At 38.9% G+C, this 19,267-nt stretch overlaps 1 protein-coding gene across 1 annotated transcript in view; it reads right to left on the reverse strand.

Moving 5' to 3' along the window:
• The window catches only part of necab2 (N-terminal EF-hand calcium binding protein 2), a 119,343-nt gene that overhangs the window by 33,682 nt on the left and 66,394 nt on the right, over nucleotides 1–19,267 (reverse strand). The window contains exon 9 of the mRNA XM_022750016.1: nucleotides 13,795–13,851. Within this exon, the coding sequence (XP_022605737.1) occupies nucleotides 13,795–13,851 (57 nt within the window). The remainder of the gene's footprint in view (nucleotides 1–13,794; nucleotides 13,852–19,267) is intronic.

A 19,267-nucleotide genomic window follows, 5' to 3' on the forward strand; every position in this document is an offset into this window, starting at 1 on the left:
GAATGGCTGGACATATGGAGAAAAAGACGCGTTTACAAATGCCAGCTTGATGAAAAGGGATGCAAGGTGCCGCCAACAGTTTGACTGACAAGTGATATCTGGGAAATCCAGAAAAAAAATAACAGCAAAACAAATTTGGTGTGACTTCAACCTCTAATTACAGCTTCACTTTATGGAAGCAGACTGTGGCTCTAGTGTGTGGCTCCCAGATGTTATCGTATGTATTAAAATTCAATTGTAAATGGAACCGACTTGCCTGGTGGAGTCAGTGTGAATGGCTGCACTGAACACTGTGAGGTTTCATAATGTACTAATACACCGTGGGACTGCAGGCCCGCTCATTCATATTTTGTCTGATAAAAACAACAACAAAACTGCATATTTAAGGTACACAGATATTTATAGGACAATTACAGACTTGAATTGCTTACCTGCACAATTCATTTGCATACAAAATGGAGACATTAAAAGAGCGTTGGGAACAACATTATCCTGATTTCAAAGCCTCAAAACAGTCCCAATATGTATTTTGTTTACCACATATTAATCAGTGGTAAACGATTTTCATTCTTTGTTACATTGGAGTGAGTCCCTGAGGCCCAATCAAGTTGCAATCATAAAGAAGACAGAATTGAAGTGACAGCTGCCGCTGATGTCCTGACAATGCAACACTGGCTGAAATATTTCCAAGGCCAAATTCTTCTTTATTGCCAAAACCTTCGCTCAATCTTTCTATCTGTCTCTTGCTGACAAATTTAGCATGAACACATTCTCTCTCCTGCCTCTCTTTATCCCTATGATTCTCTCTCTCTCTCTTTCTCTCTCTCTCTCTCTCACACACACACACACACACATACACAAAAATATCTCACATACCAGCTCTCTGTGAACTCCACTGATGCAACCTGCTTGTAAATCCATTCATCAGGGGTATCGCTGTTCTGTAAGGATCTCTCTTCCATCCCAATGTTGCTGCATAACTCACTCTCTATTCTTTCAGACCGTATCACCTTGATTGTTAATATGCACAACACAATGGGCTATTGTTTAAACTGTCATGGCCTCCAGGTGGTGGTTATCACGAGGCATAACAATCAAGATTTCTTAAATGACTGCATATATTTATTACATCACAATTTATTCCATATCTGTCTCTTTATTATCCCAGATTAATTTCTTTCTTCTCTGCTAATGAATTCCTCCCAACATCAATAAATTCATTCTGCCTTTTAATTTTCCATCTATTTTCCAAATAATTCCTTTTTTATCAATGTTTACACCTCTTGATGAAGGATGCATTTCTGTGGAACTTCTCTGTATTTATCTCACAACACATTCACAATCAGCATGTGTATACACCTGGAAACACTGATGAGGTTTCTCCTTTACTTCCTGTTTGTTTAGGCAGGTGACAACAATATGGACTGAATTTGCAAACGAAGCAAATACCTGAACCAGGTGTTGGTTCTTTTCCAAGAGAGGCCTGGTGCAGTTCGTAAGGATTGAGAAAGTCCTGAAAACTACACCTCAAAACATCACCCCCATCACCCCTACTCCCTGCATCTATGCCATTATCACCTAACCTAGCAAAGGCTGAAAAAGGCTCTATTTAACTGATATGAAGACTAAAAAAAAGCACATTACAGTAAAGAGTGCAGAAAAAGCTACTACTTTTAGGGACTGGCAAAAGATGTGTTTCATTTGTACAGCGTATGCATTAAAGTAAACAGCAGTTCAGTCAGAGGCACATCAATAAATTGACCATTTAACGGAGAAAGTTGAACAGTATTTGGCTGAAAAAGGTCTCTGCTTCATCTGTATTCACTGCAGTGAAAACAAACACCAGAAAACTCTGATCATTTACTTTCTGTCTCTCTGGATTTTTAGATATCAGCCTCATTACCCCAACTGCCTGACTCTCTCTCTCTTTTGTCTCATATCGTTCATGGTACCTTAGTTATATTGACATTGTGACTCACATTCATTGAAGCCTGCATGTGAGTGAAATAATGCTGCGCCGACTCCAAGGGACTCGGACAGACTGCAACAGAAAATAAGCAGACACTGTACTCTATGCTGTTTGTGTATGTGTGTCCTCTACATTACTTCTTATTACCTGTGCAATAGGGAGCCTGCTGTTTTTTGTTCATTATTTGATTTACTTTGGAAAATCAAAACAGATTAACAGGGCCACTCAGTTAGGTAAGTTTTCAGTTGGATAAAAGTGTTGTCAATTAAGTCAATTAAGGAGAGAGGGGAGGCAATAAAGGCTTAGTCAAAATATATGGACTTCAAGGAGAGAGAGGGCCACTCACACACACATACACACATGAAACACACACACACAGGAACAGATACAGCGAGCAAGCTGTCAGTTTTGCAGGCTAAGTGGACTAAATTGTGTTGCAGCAGAGACAAGGAGGGAAGGACGGGAGGAAAACAAACAGAGAAAGAGCGAGAGAAGCAGAGGGCGGTGTGGGTTGTGGCTGATTAATGCATGTAGGAGCTGGTTATTGAATTTACAGAGAAAATCTCCAGCGCCAAAGAACACAAACAGCCACCAGGGGATTGGAGCCATTCAGGGAACAAAGTGCCACCATTCATACATCAAGACCGGAGACAGTGAAAAGATCCAGATCTCATAAGACTCTTCTAACCAACAGACCTGTCAGACACGACTGACTTTGATGAGTCTTATATGAAGCAGTCGCATGTTTCTGTAATAAATTAATAGTGTGTAGGGTTTTCATGCGGTGGGAATAAGTGCTAAATGAAACATTTACGTACACATAATCCCTCTAATGACTCTCATCTTGTTCCTTCAAAGATGCTACATCAGTATAGGCAAACTGATTTGTTGACATCTTTCTAACTGTAAACAAACAGGACCACTGCTGAGAAGAAGAAGCTTTCTCTGGACTTAATGGACGGGGCTGGTGTTATTCTATATTGTCTTCTATTCAGTTTCCCTGTGGCTTTCGGTCTCAAGCCAAATTGTTCCCACTGAAGACATAAATCTTCAACAAATATAAAAAGTTTCATTAAGAAAAGGGCTCAGTTGTAGCAGCTGGGCACTGTAGTTTTTAGCAAGCATAACAGGAGTAAATTGTTGGGGACAATTTTCAGCTGTGGATTCACACACATTTTGTGCGCTAGTGCCTATTTATGGCAGCTGCATGGTGTGTGTTGGACTGAGTCAAAATAAACTATATTCTTTGCAATAAAGTGTAATGGTGTGACTCATTAATGTGTTTTTAATAGTTTTTGGATGGATGTAGCTCTATGGCACAGAAGAATAAAGACATATCAGACTGTGGTGGCAACACAGCATGTCATAAGGGCACATTTCACAATTTTTGCATGGGTATAGTGGACTCTGAGAGGTGATCCAAATAGATTAGATGGCTATTACTAAAAAATGCAGACCATGAATAGTATCAAAGGGGTTTGAGTTCAAGAAAATGTCAAGAACTATAAGTTTAATCAGCAGTCGCATACCATACCATAGTTGTAGCTTAGTTGAAAAATAAATAACAAAAAAAAAATTCTGATTTCTTGTATACTGACTGCAAAATGCACTATGAATATTAGTGTATAGAACATACACATGTACTTAGTTTGTAGTGTGGAATTGGGACACAGCATTAGAGTTTTAAACAAAGGGCAAAGGAAAAAAACACTTGCAGGTTCATTTACCCTCTTTAACCAACAATCTTTAACTAAAATGGGACAGAGGCTGAGAGGCTTTTGAGTAATGCTGTCTTCATTTTGACAAACACAAAAAATATCACATTCAGTTTCACAATGATATGGCGAGATTAAAAATGTAATACACGGCTCGGTTTAGCTGAGGCTCACATAATCCTTTTTTTGTTAGGACCGATGCACCACTTTAACACTTTCCAAGATTTTTCAAAATACCACAAAAAAAAAGTTGTGTATTGTTCACAGAGGGAGAAAGTGTCTGCCCACCCTCCAATGGGAGGTCAAGGGTCAAACTCTGCCACAGAACCTGTAGCTTGCAAGGATTCGTCTTGCTGAAGAACATTTCAGCGAGGGTGAAGTGCCCTGCAGCCATGCTTGTTTCTGAGTATAGTTCACCACCCTGCTGCCTCCGTTCACTTTTGATGTAGTTGAGTTGCAGGTCTGGAGCATGAACACTGTGGTAAATTCTGTTGAATTTCCAACCAATCACTGTTCTCCTCAACATTTCACGTACAGTATTCCTTCACCGGGGGCTGACATGCCTCTCAATTGCTTTTTCATTCTGAATAATTCACTCACTGTGTCATAAATAGCAGATTTAAATGCTGAAAAAGCTTCACAATCTTCACTGTATTCTTTGATATTGAAACATCAATCTGAATTAAACAGGGAGCCATTCCTTATTCTTTTGTGTATTTTCCCTCCATGATATGATATAATCTTCAAATACCAATAGTAATTCTTTGTCACATTAAAACTTACTGCAGATAACTAATGACTTGGCTGAAAAACACCTGGTACTCTTTATGTGGTCGCCCTACTGAGGCTATTTTTATGAATCATTTCTATAATAAAAGTAACTTGTATTCATAAAAATGCCAAGAGAATGGCTTAGATATAATCCAACAGAAATTTTAGTGAGTTGGAGCAATGAAAAACAAGGATAAGAGCTCATGGAGCTGAATTCAGCACACAAACATCTTTACCGCGGATGTGTCTCAAATCAACTCCTCCACTGGAGCACATCTACAGGCTTCAGACAGCCATACTAACAGCATTTAAGACCTTTTAATTCTACATAGCACTGCAATTAAGATTAGTATAAAACTGTAAATAAAACAATTAAATATAAAATGGTGAAACAGCCTGTTTCTGATTGAGTATATTTGTTGAAAGGTCTCGAAAGAACAGGGGAAAAATACGTTTAGACACATGAGGTCCATACCTGATCTATTTAGTTTGGCATTTCATGAAATACGCTTATGCGCTTTCCTGCCCACCCAGATTTATCATGATCATGACTGTACACTAAATATGAAGACTGAACCAGAACAGATTCAGCTTACGTTAGGATAAATAATGGAAACAGGGTGGCTCATCTCATTTAATCTGTACACAAACCAAAATGTAAAAATGTCCATTTCTGCTTAGACAAGGAGTTACATGCTGAATGTAATGTGGTAATGAGTGAGCTTTAGACATACTGATGGGCAGATTTTTTTTAAAGGTTTGAGCTATATATAGCTGTTTCCCGCTGATTCCACTCTTTAGATGCTACTTTAAAGGAGCTACTTGTAAGTTTTGCTATCACTATATACAAGTCTTGCCAAGAGCTTCAGCCATCGTTATGTTTACAAGAGGTTATAATACACCCTCTGAGTAGTGCTATACTTCTTTAGGGCAGATTGGACGCCACGGAAACTCGCTATTGAAACGTAACAAGACAGGCCAACTGGGCTCGGGCTAGCTGGTTAGCATGCCAACTTCAGTAGAAGAAAAGAAGTGATAGTGATAGAGGCAAAACAAAAGCTCTTGGCGTGTAAAGGACTGAAGTTTGATGGTGAACTCACAATGTTTCTTCTATGGTAAGTAAACAGCTGCTAATGCTACTGTTAGCAACAGCAAAACGTACAAATAGCTCCTTTAAGCTAACCCAGGGTAAAGGAAGAATATGTCTCATGTTTATTTGCCGAGAGCTAGCTGAGAAGATTGGTACCACTTTGATATATGAACAGTAGATATGAAAACAGGGGGGAACAGCTCATTAGGACTGTACTGAGGTAACAAAATCCACCACCAGCATCTCAGCATCTCTTTTTCATTTTCTTCGTCTTTTTATACAGAAAACTACAGTAAAACTAAACAATTAATTTATTTTTCCTAACTCTGCACATATGACCGAACATTTAAAATTCTGCATTCAATAGGCTAATTCTTATATAATAATTTAACATTACAGAATGATTGTCCTCTGCTGAATGAAATGTACAGTTTGAGTAACAAAGCACTTTTATGTGCAGCTGACACGCATTAGCTGCAAGGTGGGACCTATTTCACACTACATCTCCACCTCATCTGAGTCAGCACTGGTGATATCAGAGAATTATGGTTAATTCAAAGAACAGGCCCTTCTGAGCTGCTGTAGAGTGCGTGACCTGTTCATACGAATATATCCATATTTATAACCTCTTGATTTATTTTTCATAAGGGCTTTCACAGCATCCTGAATGTCCCTCTATGAACTTCACTTTCTCCTCTCACCTCCAGACTGTCTGCTCCATTTATCTACATCTTATTGGAGCGTACATTATATATTTAAGCCATATGCAGAAACTCTGACTCATCTCTATTAATCACAGAGTATGAATTTGCTTTCTCGCCTTACATATTTTCTTTTCTCATAGGATTGTTTTAGCTTTAACTTTCTTCCTTCCCTTTCTTCTTTGTGTATCTCAGCCCTCGTAATTATTTATAAATGCCGACTTGTCACCACTCTGCTGTTTTCCCACACATCCCTTTTTTAATTGGTCTGTTTTGCTAATGAATGTGGAAAGTGGTAAGAATGCAATCTTTGTCTGTTAAGTTGTTGGCAAGATATCTTGAAGTGTTACAGAAACTGTGACAGAATATGTGGCTGAAATGCAACGCTCGCCCCAAGGGTTAGTGCTGTAGATTTTGACCCATATCTTTTTGAGTATGCCTCATTGGACGGCAGTGTCGGCTGGTTGTTTGTCCGGACTGAGAGTTCTCAACAACTCATGAATGGATTATCATGAAATCTTGTGCCTCGTGGGGTCCAGAGGATGAATCCTTTCACTGTAAAACATCATACTGGAATCAACTAATCCTTCTCAATAACTTAAATATTTCATATTTATTTTCAAACCACTAGAGAACTTGAATAAACATGAGTTCTGACTTAAATTCATTTGACTTTTTTTGTAATATATTCAAAAGTAAGTAAGCTTGAGTAAATGTCAAACATTGGCGTCCAGCCTTAACGACCATACAGGCCAATCGCCCCTTCCCTCTGATATGACCCATAGAAGTAGATAAACCATATATAAATAATTAACCCTTTTATGTTTTGACTACGCCATAAAAAAGTTTGGTTAAGTTTGGGCACACCAACGATAGGGTAAGGTTTAGGGAAAGACCATGGTTTAGGTTAAAATAAGCACTTGTTAAGCACTCTGTTAAGATTAGAGGACCTTCGTTGTCATGGTCACAGTAATTAACACATGGTTAAGGTTATAAAACAATCATGGTCATGGAGAAAGAATGAAACAACATTGACTATCGGTTGGAAACAGGAAATGAACAGTGGTCTCCCATGTTAAATCAAACGTGTAGTCGCCCCATCCATCCACCCCGACCTTCTCCTTACAAAGACTATTGCTCAGAACAAGTGAGTTACTTTCCACCACTGCTACTTAAGAGATGTTACCATGCCAACTTGCTAAACCAAGATGTTAAACGTTATACTTGTTAAATCACATCATGTAAGCATTGTCAGTGTTAGCATGTTAGCATGCTGATTTTAGCATTTAGATCATCGCGTTGCAGTGCGTAAGTACAGCCTAACAGAGCTGCTAGCATTGCTTTAGGGTCCAGTATTCACTTGAGAATTTATGTGCTTGTGGGCAGTCTACAATGTCCAGGTTCACTGTTAGACATCATTACATTCATATGATATTTTCTTGGAGGATCAAACCTTAAAACAAGTCAGGAGATGCGACTTTGCAAGATGGAAAATAGCAGTCATAGGTATGTGCTCTGTGCTGAGCGCTTCTGGTTAATTATGTGTTTCATATAGATAAACATAGCTGTGCAAAGATACTATATGCAATGATAAAAAACCTGAGAAACAATGACGGATTTGTACTGTTGTAGCTTCAGTCTATTAAAAACATTCCTTCCAAAAACAGAGCTATGCTTGGCCCCTATGGCATTTTCTCTTTCTCATTCCCTTTCCTTATTTCTATCATCTTTCGCTTATTACTCTGTAATCTGCCCTTCTAACCCCCTTACATTTTGTATTCTCCGAGCTTCTTCTGTTTTTATTGCTTCTCTTTTCTGACGTGCCTCTACAGGATCCAAAGACGGACAAGATATATTGTATGTGATTGATTTCCCCACTTCAAATGACATATGAACTTCAAATGAAGAAATCATGGTTAGCCAGCCACTCGATGCTCACTTGTGTCCACTTCAAGGAAAATTCAGACTCTAATTCAGCTCCACAACAAGCAGCTTCAAAGTCTCTCAGTATTTCTCATGCAGTATATGATGTTATTATAATCCCCTGTATGGTGATACGACTCACAGAAGTGTCTTTGTACAGAGAGGAGGGATGATTGCTTTGACAGAGACAGACTGAAATGGAGAGGAGATGAAGGGTAATCACGTTCGAATCATTCTCCTGGTGGAGAGTGGAAGGTCAGGTGGGATGGGCTGAGCCAGCTGTGGGAGGCAGGGTGAAATTATGTGTTGAAGAGGAGCATGACCTTGTTAAGCGAGATCTGAGTTTAGAAGCAGAAGAGGGGGGCGCTGAGGAACAAAAGGGTCAAAGAGCGATGGTATATATGTAGGATAAGAGGATGAGTTGAAGAGAGCGATGAGAGGAGGTGAAAGATGGATGCGAGAAGATGTAAGGGAAAATTTTACTTCATGGTAACATACTATATCTTTTTTTTTTTAATTTGGGAACAAAAGGCCAGGTTTATTAACCCTTTTCACTTGGTTTCAGAAGCCTTCTGTGCCTAAAGATGTGCAATTTATATTTCAAACAGGCACACCAGCCTGGAAGAGCAGGTTGTGTATAATCAGTGAAGTGTGTCTCTGTTCAAAGGATGACCCAAATAACCAAAGAAAATATGATAAATCTAGTTTCACTGGATTTATTAAGGTGCATGCATTGAGGAAATATTTTATCGCTAAGAAGCAGATGCAGACTTGTGCTGGTACTGTGTTTTAAAGCCGTGGCAGGATAGAGAAAAAGTTTAGTTAACCAGAAATCTCAGTGACAACAGACAAAACAGAGAGTGCATCTCATGAAAAATGCACAGGGAAGCCGCTTTGAATTGAAGTAGCAGTACTTTAAAAAACAAAAAAATAACTTTGAAATTAAAAGGAAAAGATAGAAGTACCTGATAATAATGGACACAGCACGCAACCATTTTACAATAGATATTTTTAGTCAGACATTCATATGAGCAGACATGACGTTGTGTTTTTGTACTCTTTAAACTTGAACCCAGCATTCACTGGATTGCATGGGGATTTAGTCAGCTCAGACATTTATGCTATGTCTAGGATGCTATTTTTATACACAGTCTTTTCTTTTGATGTGACTGGAATTGTACTGAACAATCGAATGCTGTTTCCTCAGTGAATTTGAATTGTGCCTTAAGAGATTTCTAGTTCAGACATCACTGTGCTTTCTGGTCAGGTCGCATTACTGACCTTTGAACTTTGAAAGTTTGTGCCCTCCTTTCCTGCAGAGTGTGCAGTCCCTTCTGGTGATTACTATATTGACTGCTTACTCAGCTGCTAATTTTATGTTGATGCCACTACTGTAATTCTAGCCCTCAATCTTACAGAATTTTCTTATAGGAATCAAGAAGAGTTAATGGTAATTTCTTATGATTCTTTGCAGATTGAAAACCTATCTGAGGGTGCTTACATTTGTAAAAGGTCATACTTGTTATTGTGTTTTGCAAAAAGGTGAAGTTCTGTATGAAGGACAAGATTAAAAGCCCTGACAACCAATTTTCCTAATCTATGCAGCGGTTTTAAGTGGGTGGGGCTAAGGTGAAAAATGTGACATCATGTACTTCCATGCACCAATAACAATTTAATCAAGGTGACTGTTGACAGTGATAATTGTGGTGTTGTGTGCTTTTGTTGCCAGGCAACGGTCGATCTTGAAGGCAGATGAGTCTTTGAGTGTTAATTGAGTTGTAGCTATACTGACTGATTTAGCATTACACTCCTGTAACACAACCGGTGTTTCTATGGACAGTTTAAAAACAAAAAGTATCAAAATCTTGTCTTTCTTGTCAAATGTGGAACTTACTTTTACCCACAATGCAACTTGGCCACCAAGTAGCATATGCTAGTTGCGGCTTATGAAGCCTTGGGTCGCTGGCCTGTAGCAGAGATGAGGAGCAGGCTACAGAGGTTTTGGTAGGCTCACTTCTTTCTAACTCCATGTTCCCAAATATTTTTTATTTTCAAACTTGTCTTCAGCCCAACACCAACGCTAATGCAAGTGACATTACTTGAGGCAGTTTATCAGACTTCATACAATTTCCTCTGGAACCACAAAAGGCTTTATACAGCTTTTTTCACATTTGTTGTAGTACTGCCCATGACCTGTAAACACATTGATGTGTAAAATTGGAATTCCCCCTTAATGAATAATAACTAAGGCTTTTTTCCTCGTGAACTTTTCTTGTTCCTTATTTATCCATAAATATTTTATGTTATAGAGAATTTTAAACCAGTAAAATGAAGAAAAAAGATCCTGCTGTTGAGGATCAGATATAAAAGAAATTTAACTTAAGATAAATGAGTTTCCTGCAAAGCGTTTCAAAGTCAATAAGTTCATTGTCATTATTTGGCAAAGATAGATGAAAATGTAAAAAATGTCATTTCACCTGTCAATTAAAGATTTCCCATGTTGAAATTAAGACTCGATGACTGTTTTAAAATATGAAAATCACATGTGGGTATTGACTGTTTTGCACATTTGATAAACTATGAGCTCCACCCACAAAGATGTGAGGAGGTGAGATGAAGCTCATGCTACATTACCATGGGGTCTGAAGCAGAGTGTTTCCCCACTCTCTGTGAATTAGAAATATTGTATCCTGTTCTCTCTGTTTCTTTAAAGCAGACCACCAAACAATCAAATGGACCCTTGAAAGCAAGGTAATTGCAGACAGCTACTTCTCAGAGTGTTTTAGGTGGATGTTTTCCGTCATAAGTTCATTATTTTCACGTTTCTAAATTTAATTTTCATGCTTCTTACTTTTGCCCATTAAGGTGCTCCTTCTGGTGTTTTAGGAGAGTTTCTTTGAGATGCGTTTTAAAGGCAAATCACAACTTGAAACTGTTCCCTCTCAGTGCATGTGAACAGTCTCTTATAATAATCTGTGTCTGTGCCCATGACAACTGGACAATTTAATCAGGACGCTCACGACTTGCCGGCAGGTAATGGGAAGCCATAAGTGGCTCGACTGTTGTGAGTAAAAGTGCAGAAGGTGATTATTACTCTGGCTTCCTGCAGACAAAGAAGAAGAGGAATAATACCTGGCTTGTAACTCTTTGTGGCAAAGACCTGAGGCCATATATATTCATATGCACAAAAACATGCATACAGCATTTCACACACGTAAACTGGTGTTTATGAAGCAAGAACGTGTTCCAGTCATGGGTGTTATGATAAAGTAGAAAGTGAAAAGGGAATTTAAATAATAAAACATTTTTATTTTATTAGCCAGCTTCACGGGCCGTGTCATTGTTTTTAACCAAGCTTGCTGCACACGTTGGTCAAGAATGAATTATCTAAACAATTCTTTAATGGACTGACATTAAAATCTGGCAGGGACATTCAAAGTTTTATGGATTGTTTTCCATGTATATGGCCGATGGCCTTTTGAAATGCTGTATACATGATCTGTGATCATCATGAGTGGGTTTATAGTTAAACCTCCATATCTGTACTTAACTACTGTACATGAAAATATGGATGAGCTGTCATATCAGTTTGCTGCTGTTCATAAATCAGCTGCTCAGACTTGAATGACTGTCCTTCTCAAACTAAAGAAATTCTAAATATTATTCAATAGTCAAAATATTCAGAGAGAGGACAATAGTTTTAATTGATCTGTTTAAGAATCATTACATCTGACTTGTTAGCAAAGGTTGTGCTTCATTCATGATACTTAGAGAATGAAATCATAGGGTATTGATATTGTAAGACTATACAGACTGTCTCCATCTACGAGAAATCCGTAATATAAGATGAATATATTAGGCTTCTCCTACTAATGAAAGTTACCATCGATCAAACCTACATAGTGCAATCGGACTAACAATCTACAATCATTATACTGTTGATTCCTTTGATGAAAGCAAAAGTGAAAACCCAAAATAGCATACGAAGACTGAGAATACTGAAATAACGCACCCATAAAAACGCACACTCAAACGAAAAAAAGCTAATAGTGAGTACAGCAGAATATCACCCGCGCCACAAAAAACACTGTATTGATGCCCCTCCATCCCACAAAGCTGCTTCAATCAGGAATAAGTGGGAACTTTATCCTCTTAACGAGTTGTTGGAGGAATTGACCCCATATTTTTCCAAATTTACTGGAGCAGCCCCTCACTGAAAGTCTGATTTTTGCTGGTCTAAGAAAGTAGAGGATGTCTCTTACCCAGAGGGTATGTGAGGGAGGTACTGTTGATTTCCAATTTGTCAATATTAGTCTTCTAGGCAGTAGTATAATGTCTAAGAATAAATAGGAGAGTGTCCTAGAGCCTTCAGTAATACAGATTTGGTAGAGTTTACCTCTATAAACAGCCAGGTTGGGGGAGGATCAAAGACTCATAATGAAGCCAGTAATAAAAAATCCTGATATTGGCAGCCCAATAATAAAAACCTGAGATTTGGTAAAGCAATCCCTCCAAGTGGCCACGCTCGTGCATGTGTGCCCAGTTCCACAGTGACTGAGATTTCTAAACACGTGTATGCACGACTTTAAAAAAGAATATGTGAGTGTATTTCTATTATTTTTGTGTACGCAGACTTTTAGAGGTGAATCTACAATTTAATGGATCTGGCTGGAGTTGTAGTGATTTTTCATGTCTAAGGAAACCACGTGGAATAGATTTTTCCAGGATCCATTCGTCACTTGTTCTGGTGAATATGTGCTGTAACTTTATACTGGTGCCAGTAATATCCCTCAGACTGTTTCATGGGCAACAATCAATGAACTCAACTCCAGCACCCAGACTACTCTCCTGCATATATGGCCAACGCACCTGAGCTCTTTTGACTTCAGGAAGTTTCTCTAACCTTACAGAGGGCTTTATGAAAAGTGACTACACTGAACTGATGTTTCTCCGACATATTGATTGCTTATCTCTTTTTGCAAGCATTCAGACCTGTAAGACAACTTTTGAACTCTCACACTCTTATCTCTACTTCTCTGCAGGCATGCAGGTGCTGTAAGTGACAGCAGTCTTGGGTGAAAATGGTGTCAAATAGTTGAGCTTTTCTGTGACAAAATTTTTTTCTGATTTACAATTCAATCCAAAAAAAAAAACAGCCTGAAAAGAAGAAGCCCACGCAGTGCTTATGGTGCATAGGGCTTTTCATCTGAATCATTGATCATTATCAGAGCGAATACAACACACCCTGAAGATGCTGTATGTTTCTAGGAAAGCTGATATGTTATTTTCTCTGAGGGTGTTAGATATTGTAAGATAGTGTGAGATTCTATTAATTCTTCTGGAGAATACTCAGTCTCTATAAATTATTCAGGTCTAGACAACAAAACAACCAACATTTCCTAGGAAATAATTCAAAAGATCTATACCCAAGGGACAGGCACTAAGACCCAGCTTATTTTTAGATGGCATTGGTCTTGTCCCATGTTAATTACATCACAAAGTCATGTCTCAGCCTTGTAACACTCAACCCAAAGTACTGCTGCACTGTGCAAAGCAGAAGTAAGTGATTCTGCACCTGGGGTTGTGTGTTGCAGTGTAATGGTTATTCGTTTAGTGGCTACTTACTGCGCTGCTGGTGCCATCTGTGTCTGTTAGCCTCTGGTGCAAATCAAACCAGACTGTCTGCAAGGAGAAGCACAACAACAACAACAGCAATAACATGTCAATCAGCAAGACCAACGACAACAACTGCCACAGCAACAGCTTAAAGCGGACATTACTCACTCACAATGAAAGGCATTAATGGGCACGCTAAAACAGGCAGAAACAGGCATGAAAGCAGGACTCTATGTTTTTTTAAGATTCAAAATAAGGTTCAGCAGGGGATTCGGGAGGAGGGTTTGGATGGGAGGTGGATGCATGCCAATAAGAGGAGCACAAAATAAAAGAGAATGAGTTATATCTGCATCAAAGACCTAAATATACAAGAACATTGAACTGCAAAAAGTCTAACTGAACATCATGATGCAGAAGCTACAGGTGGTAGGAGTTAACATATTTTTTCACAAGCCTACTGTATGTGCAAAATAAGGAGGAGGTAGCTTGTAATGTCAGTGTCAGGACCATTTAATACACCCTGCCCACCTAGTTACTGTTGCTGTGGCTCTCAGGTTTTCCATTCTCGCACAGCACATGCAATTTAAAATAATAATAATGATAAATTCATTGTAATTTGATTTCACACAGAAGTAAACAATAGGAAGTGACTCATTTCTATAAAAGCCCATGAATGCTGCCTGCTGAAATCGCAACTGCTGTCACTGGCAGATTTTCTGACCTCCAGCTAGCCAGTGTAAGCCAATGCTAATGCTACAACTCACTCACTTCTTTTTTTTTTTTTTTTGCTTTTTCTAGCTTTAACATGTATTTTTTTAATCCATCCTGTAACCCAACATCAGCTAAAGACATGCCCCTCTTTGGAAATAAGAATAAGAAAGCTAGCTTAACTTTTGCTAGATACTCCACCTTTTCTCTTCTCTGTTTTGTAAAGCCTAAAAAAAACAGACACAACCCTCCAAGCTCTGTACATAATGAGTATTGCTCTTATTAGATTTCTGTGCTTCGGTTTAAATGAATGAGACACAAATTAAAACTACAGTTAAGTTCAAATATGCTCTTCAGGCAAGACATTAGAAAAGCCAGGTGCACTAGTGTATGTGAGTGTGTGTGTCTGTGTGTGAAGAGAATGAGACATTGATTTCTAGTTTTCTCCTCCGCCCTCACTTCCTGTGAGTCAGACTTATATAAACCTTTTCTAATAAATCACAGTAAGAGCTGCAGGTTTCTGCCACCAGGGTGACTGATGGGTAGCACTGTTGCTACTGTGACAGAACAGTGACTGCTTCATTCGCAGGGTAACTAAGATTTTTACCAAACGCAGCAGGGAAAGTCAAGAAAATGGAGTCTGGCTCAGTGGGCAGACGGCACACACACACACACACACACACACACACACACACACACACACACACACACACACACACTCTACTGGAAGCATACTGAGTTCCAGGGTGAATGATTTGAACTTAATGTAACACAGTCTGGTCACAGCTGGACGCAAATGAAAGGTGCTGTGTGTTGTTGGTTGTTCAGCACATAAAAGATTTCAGAGGTGAAGACTCACTGTCTGCTATTTTCTTTTACTGCACAACCTACACTGAAACAACTTCTTGTGAAAAATAGTTGTTTACCCAATAGACCTTTCTCAAGGTGGACATTTTGACTTGTCAAACACAGGTTTAACTAATAACATTTATTAAAGGCAATACATTCTTTTAAACCTGCATTAACTGATTTTGTCCTCACCAACTTGCACTTACATGTACTCTTGTCAGTACGTAAAAGTGCATGACAAAATGACAATAAAGGAATCTTAAATCTTAAGGTGAGACTGAAATTAAAACAGTCACGGGTGATAAAACTAAGACAATGAGCTGAAAGATGATCTGAGGGGAGCTGGAGATAATTAGCCCATCTGTAGTTTCGTCACTACAAGCAGCACTTTTTACGCCACATGCAGTTTTGTGATCTATTATCAGTATAAAAATATTGATTATATCCTTTTTAAGGTGTCCTAAATCCACGTAATGTTCAAAGCTTTGCAAGACTGCTGTTATAAAATAAAGATTATAGCAGGTTTAAGTTGTGTTAAGATTTAATCCGATGGCTGTTTCAGCTTTAATAATCACAGACTGGAGGACTTAATTTATCCACCTTGGTATTTTTCCACTGTTGTTTGCTGAATACAAATACGTAGCAGTGAGATCTGCCATTACAGGACAGTGTTGTTGGAGTTATAAAAGACAACATTAGATTCTTTTTACTGCAAAAAAAGAAGAAACCTGCTATCATTTTACTTGTCAGTTTTCAGTCTCTGTATCACCTATATCAGATGTGCAGCTAGTATCAAAGCCTCTCATCCTGAGATTGACTATTCCAGAGGAGAAACATTTTCTTGTCTGTGGCACACTGAGAGCAATAAAAAATTGAAAAAAAAAGTCATATTTTGCAATCAAAAGAAGAAATAAACTCCCAGGGGAGTGTGGAGGAAGACGGCGGGGGAATCTTAAAGTGAGAGCGAGCAACAGAGGCAACATAAATTTGTCACTTTGAGCAGAGTTTGCAGGTAACAGGATTTCCAGTGTGTTATCACAGCGCAATGGTGCCAACGCAGGGCACTATTTTCATCTTGCCAGACACAACATCACTCAGTGTGTAGCTGGCTTACTATTCATTCAGTAAACAATTCATGATTCACTCCGACGCAGTGTGGTGATATCATTTCCTCTTCCAGACTCCTGCACAGTCTTAATACTGGGATCTAAGCAGGTAATACCAGGCCAAACAGAGAGGCAAAGACAAAGCCACATTCAATAAGCCTCCTCAAAGCCATATTTGCTTTGATATGATATGATTACTGCAATATGCTGTCTGGTCTTCTGAAAATCTAATCCAGCAGAAAATGTCTATTCATTCGCTTTTCTGTAGCTCTCATTATTCTGACAACACACTTAGAAAAATAGGTCACCAAACTTTTATTTTACAGTGTTTTTCTGCTCTTCTCTGCTGTCATAGGAAGAGTAATTATTGGGATATTTTCTCAAGGAAAATCAAGTGTAAAAAAGAAATTCACTGTGATGATGACCCTAGTGAGTGATCTGGCTAAAACTGTATTTATGTGTATTTATTTTTAAACACAAAACTGTATTTGGATTATACCATGGGTGGGCATGGTGCATACTGGAGGTGGGTGGAAATGATCTAATCTGCTTAATTTTCTGTTTTCTGTTTCCATCCGTACACCTCACAAAGCATATTTCTAAGTTTAGCTGCCAATGAGCTAATATATTTAACCATGTGCCTGAAATAACCAAAAATTTAAATACATGTGAACAAAAAAAGAAAAGAAAATGAAAAGTGACTGGTTGCAATGGGAGGAGGCCCAGATTAAATAAATTTTATTTGGAATATTTAAAAAATGAGAAAGCTATTATGTGGGTTTCCATCCACATTTTTTATGCGCATTTTCAATTTGTGCATAAAGTAACCTGAGTGGAAATGAAAATCTTGAAAATATTGCACAGAAGTTTTTACAGTCAGCTGAGGTGGAAAAGTTGATGTATTGATAAAAGCAAAAACCGACTTCACAAATCAATCATGACCCACATGAAGCATGTGACTGAAGCTTCTGCTCCACTGAATAGCCTGACAACAGCAGCAGACACAAGCATCTGTGTGGAGCGAAGCGGCGACTGTAACCTTCCTCAAATTAATAAATGAAACAAACAGAAATGCATCATTTCCTTCACGTTTTCTACATTGGTTTTCACATTTTAAACTGGTTAATGTTTGACTGGCATTCTTATAACTACCTCATTGATTTAATAGCACCTGAATGGAAAATTAGCGTCAGCTGCAGCTTGTCTTGATGAAGCAGCTCCTAATTTTAGTGGAATAATAGCAAATGGAGACATGTACTAGTTCACTTTCTTCAAATTCATTTTAAATTTGCTCTACATTTGGATGGAAACCTGCACAGAGACAAAAATTTGAAAAGCGCTGTTTGCCCATTAGTATGCACTTTTAAGACGGTCCCTAACCTCAGCTCCTCAGTTTCCTGTCTTCTCTCAAGCTGTGCACAGTTCCAGGCCTGACTATGCCGGATCATGAATAAAAAATAATGTACTACTAAAAATGTGGATGCTTTTTGTATTAGCTCAGAGAGCATTATCTGTGCATATTTGAATAATGTATTCATTTACACTCCAACTAAATACATATTTATATACATTACATACATTTTTTACTCTGTCCCCTGCTCCTACCTCAAAGGATTTTGACACAACCTTTCATTTCACATTCATTCATTCGTTTGCTGGGAGCTTGACTATAAGATGTCCACCCCCGCTAGATGAGACTGGATGAATTAATGCAACATCACTGTCATCTATACTTTTCCCTCTGAGCAAATTTCAGCCTTCAATTAATTACTAGCTACTTTCCCAGCAGTTTAAAAAGGAATCATTCCTGAGGAGTTTTCATTATTGTCTTAACAGGTGAAAATCACACTCGACTGTGCTTTCTCAACCGTGACAAAATGTCCTTTGTGCCGCAGTCACTGTAAACAAGTCAGTGTAATGGGCTGTCTGGAGGGCTTCAGGGTCACAGGTGATTATTGAACGATTCTTCGGTGAGAGGCGTTTCAATCTTTTCTGCCACAGTGCAGGTCACTCGACTGAGGGAAACCGTTAGAGGTGTATTAGATCATCGTCAAGGGTCAAAGGCTAAAGGTTGTTTCTAAATAGAAGTCAGGGTCGGAGACACAGGTCTGTTCACACGCACCTGATCAAAACATTCAGTCTCTCTCGTCTTTTCTATTCTTCTTTTCACTTTTTTTTTTTCTTCTTCATGTGATTCTCCTTGTTTCCTCCCACATCCTCCCTCCCCCCTGGTAGTACATTGTGTTAAGTTATTCTTAGCTCTTTTCACTGTAGTGGACCACTCCCCCAAAGACAGCCGAGTCTTCTGGGGCCCCATTAGCCTTAACATGTTCAGTACTGGACAAGGCGCAGGCAAAGAGGGAGGGGGAGGAGGGGAGGTGATAGATGTGAAGATGGAGGAAGAGGGTGGGTGGGGGGTTTGAAAAGGCATCTGGGACCAGAGAGCTGCCACAGGAGAGGAGAGATAAACTCTGCAATAGTTTGGACGTACGGCCTTTCTCTAATTGTCTCCTCTTCTTCTCTCTTCAACCCCTCCCCCTTCATCGCTTCCTCCCTTCCTCTCCATCACTAAGTGTTAATTAACTCCTTATGCCAACCCCTCCTTCGTCTCCTCATTAACCCCCTGCTTCTTTCACTTTCCCCTCCTGCTCCATGTTTTTCTTTCTCCTGTCCTCTGCAGATCTTCAACTTCAGTATGCTACAGTTGGAGTCGTCCAATTTGGCCAGTGTAACATCTTAAAAAAAACAAAACAAATCCTCCATGTGCTGACAACTCTGTAAAAGAAAACCTGTCAGGACAAGATCACTGGCTTTTGGAG

This window comes from Seriola dumerili, unplaced genomic scaffold (genome assembly GCF_002260705.1).
Source record: "Seriola dumerili isolate Sdu_G_001 unplaced genomic scaffold, Sdu_1.0 BDQW01000147.1, whole genome shotgun sequence".
NCBI classification, from domain to species: domain Eukaryota; kingdom Metazoa; phylum Chordata; class Actinopteri; order Carangiformes; family Carangidae; genus Seriola; species Seriola dumerili.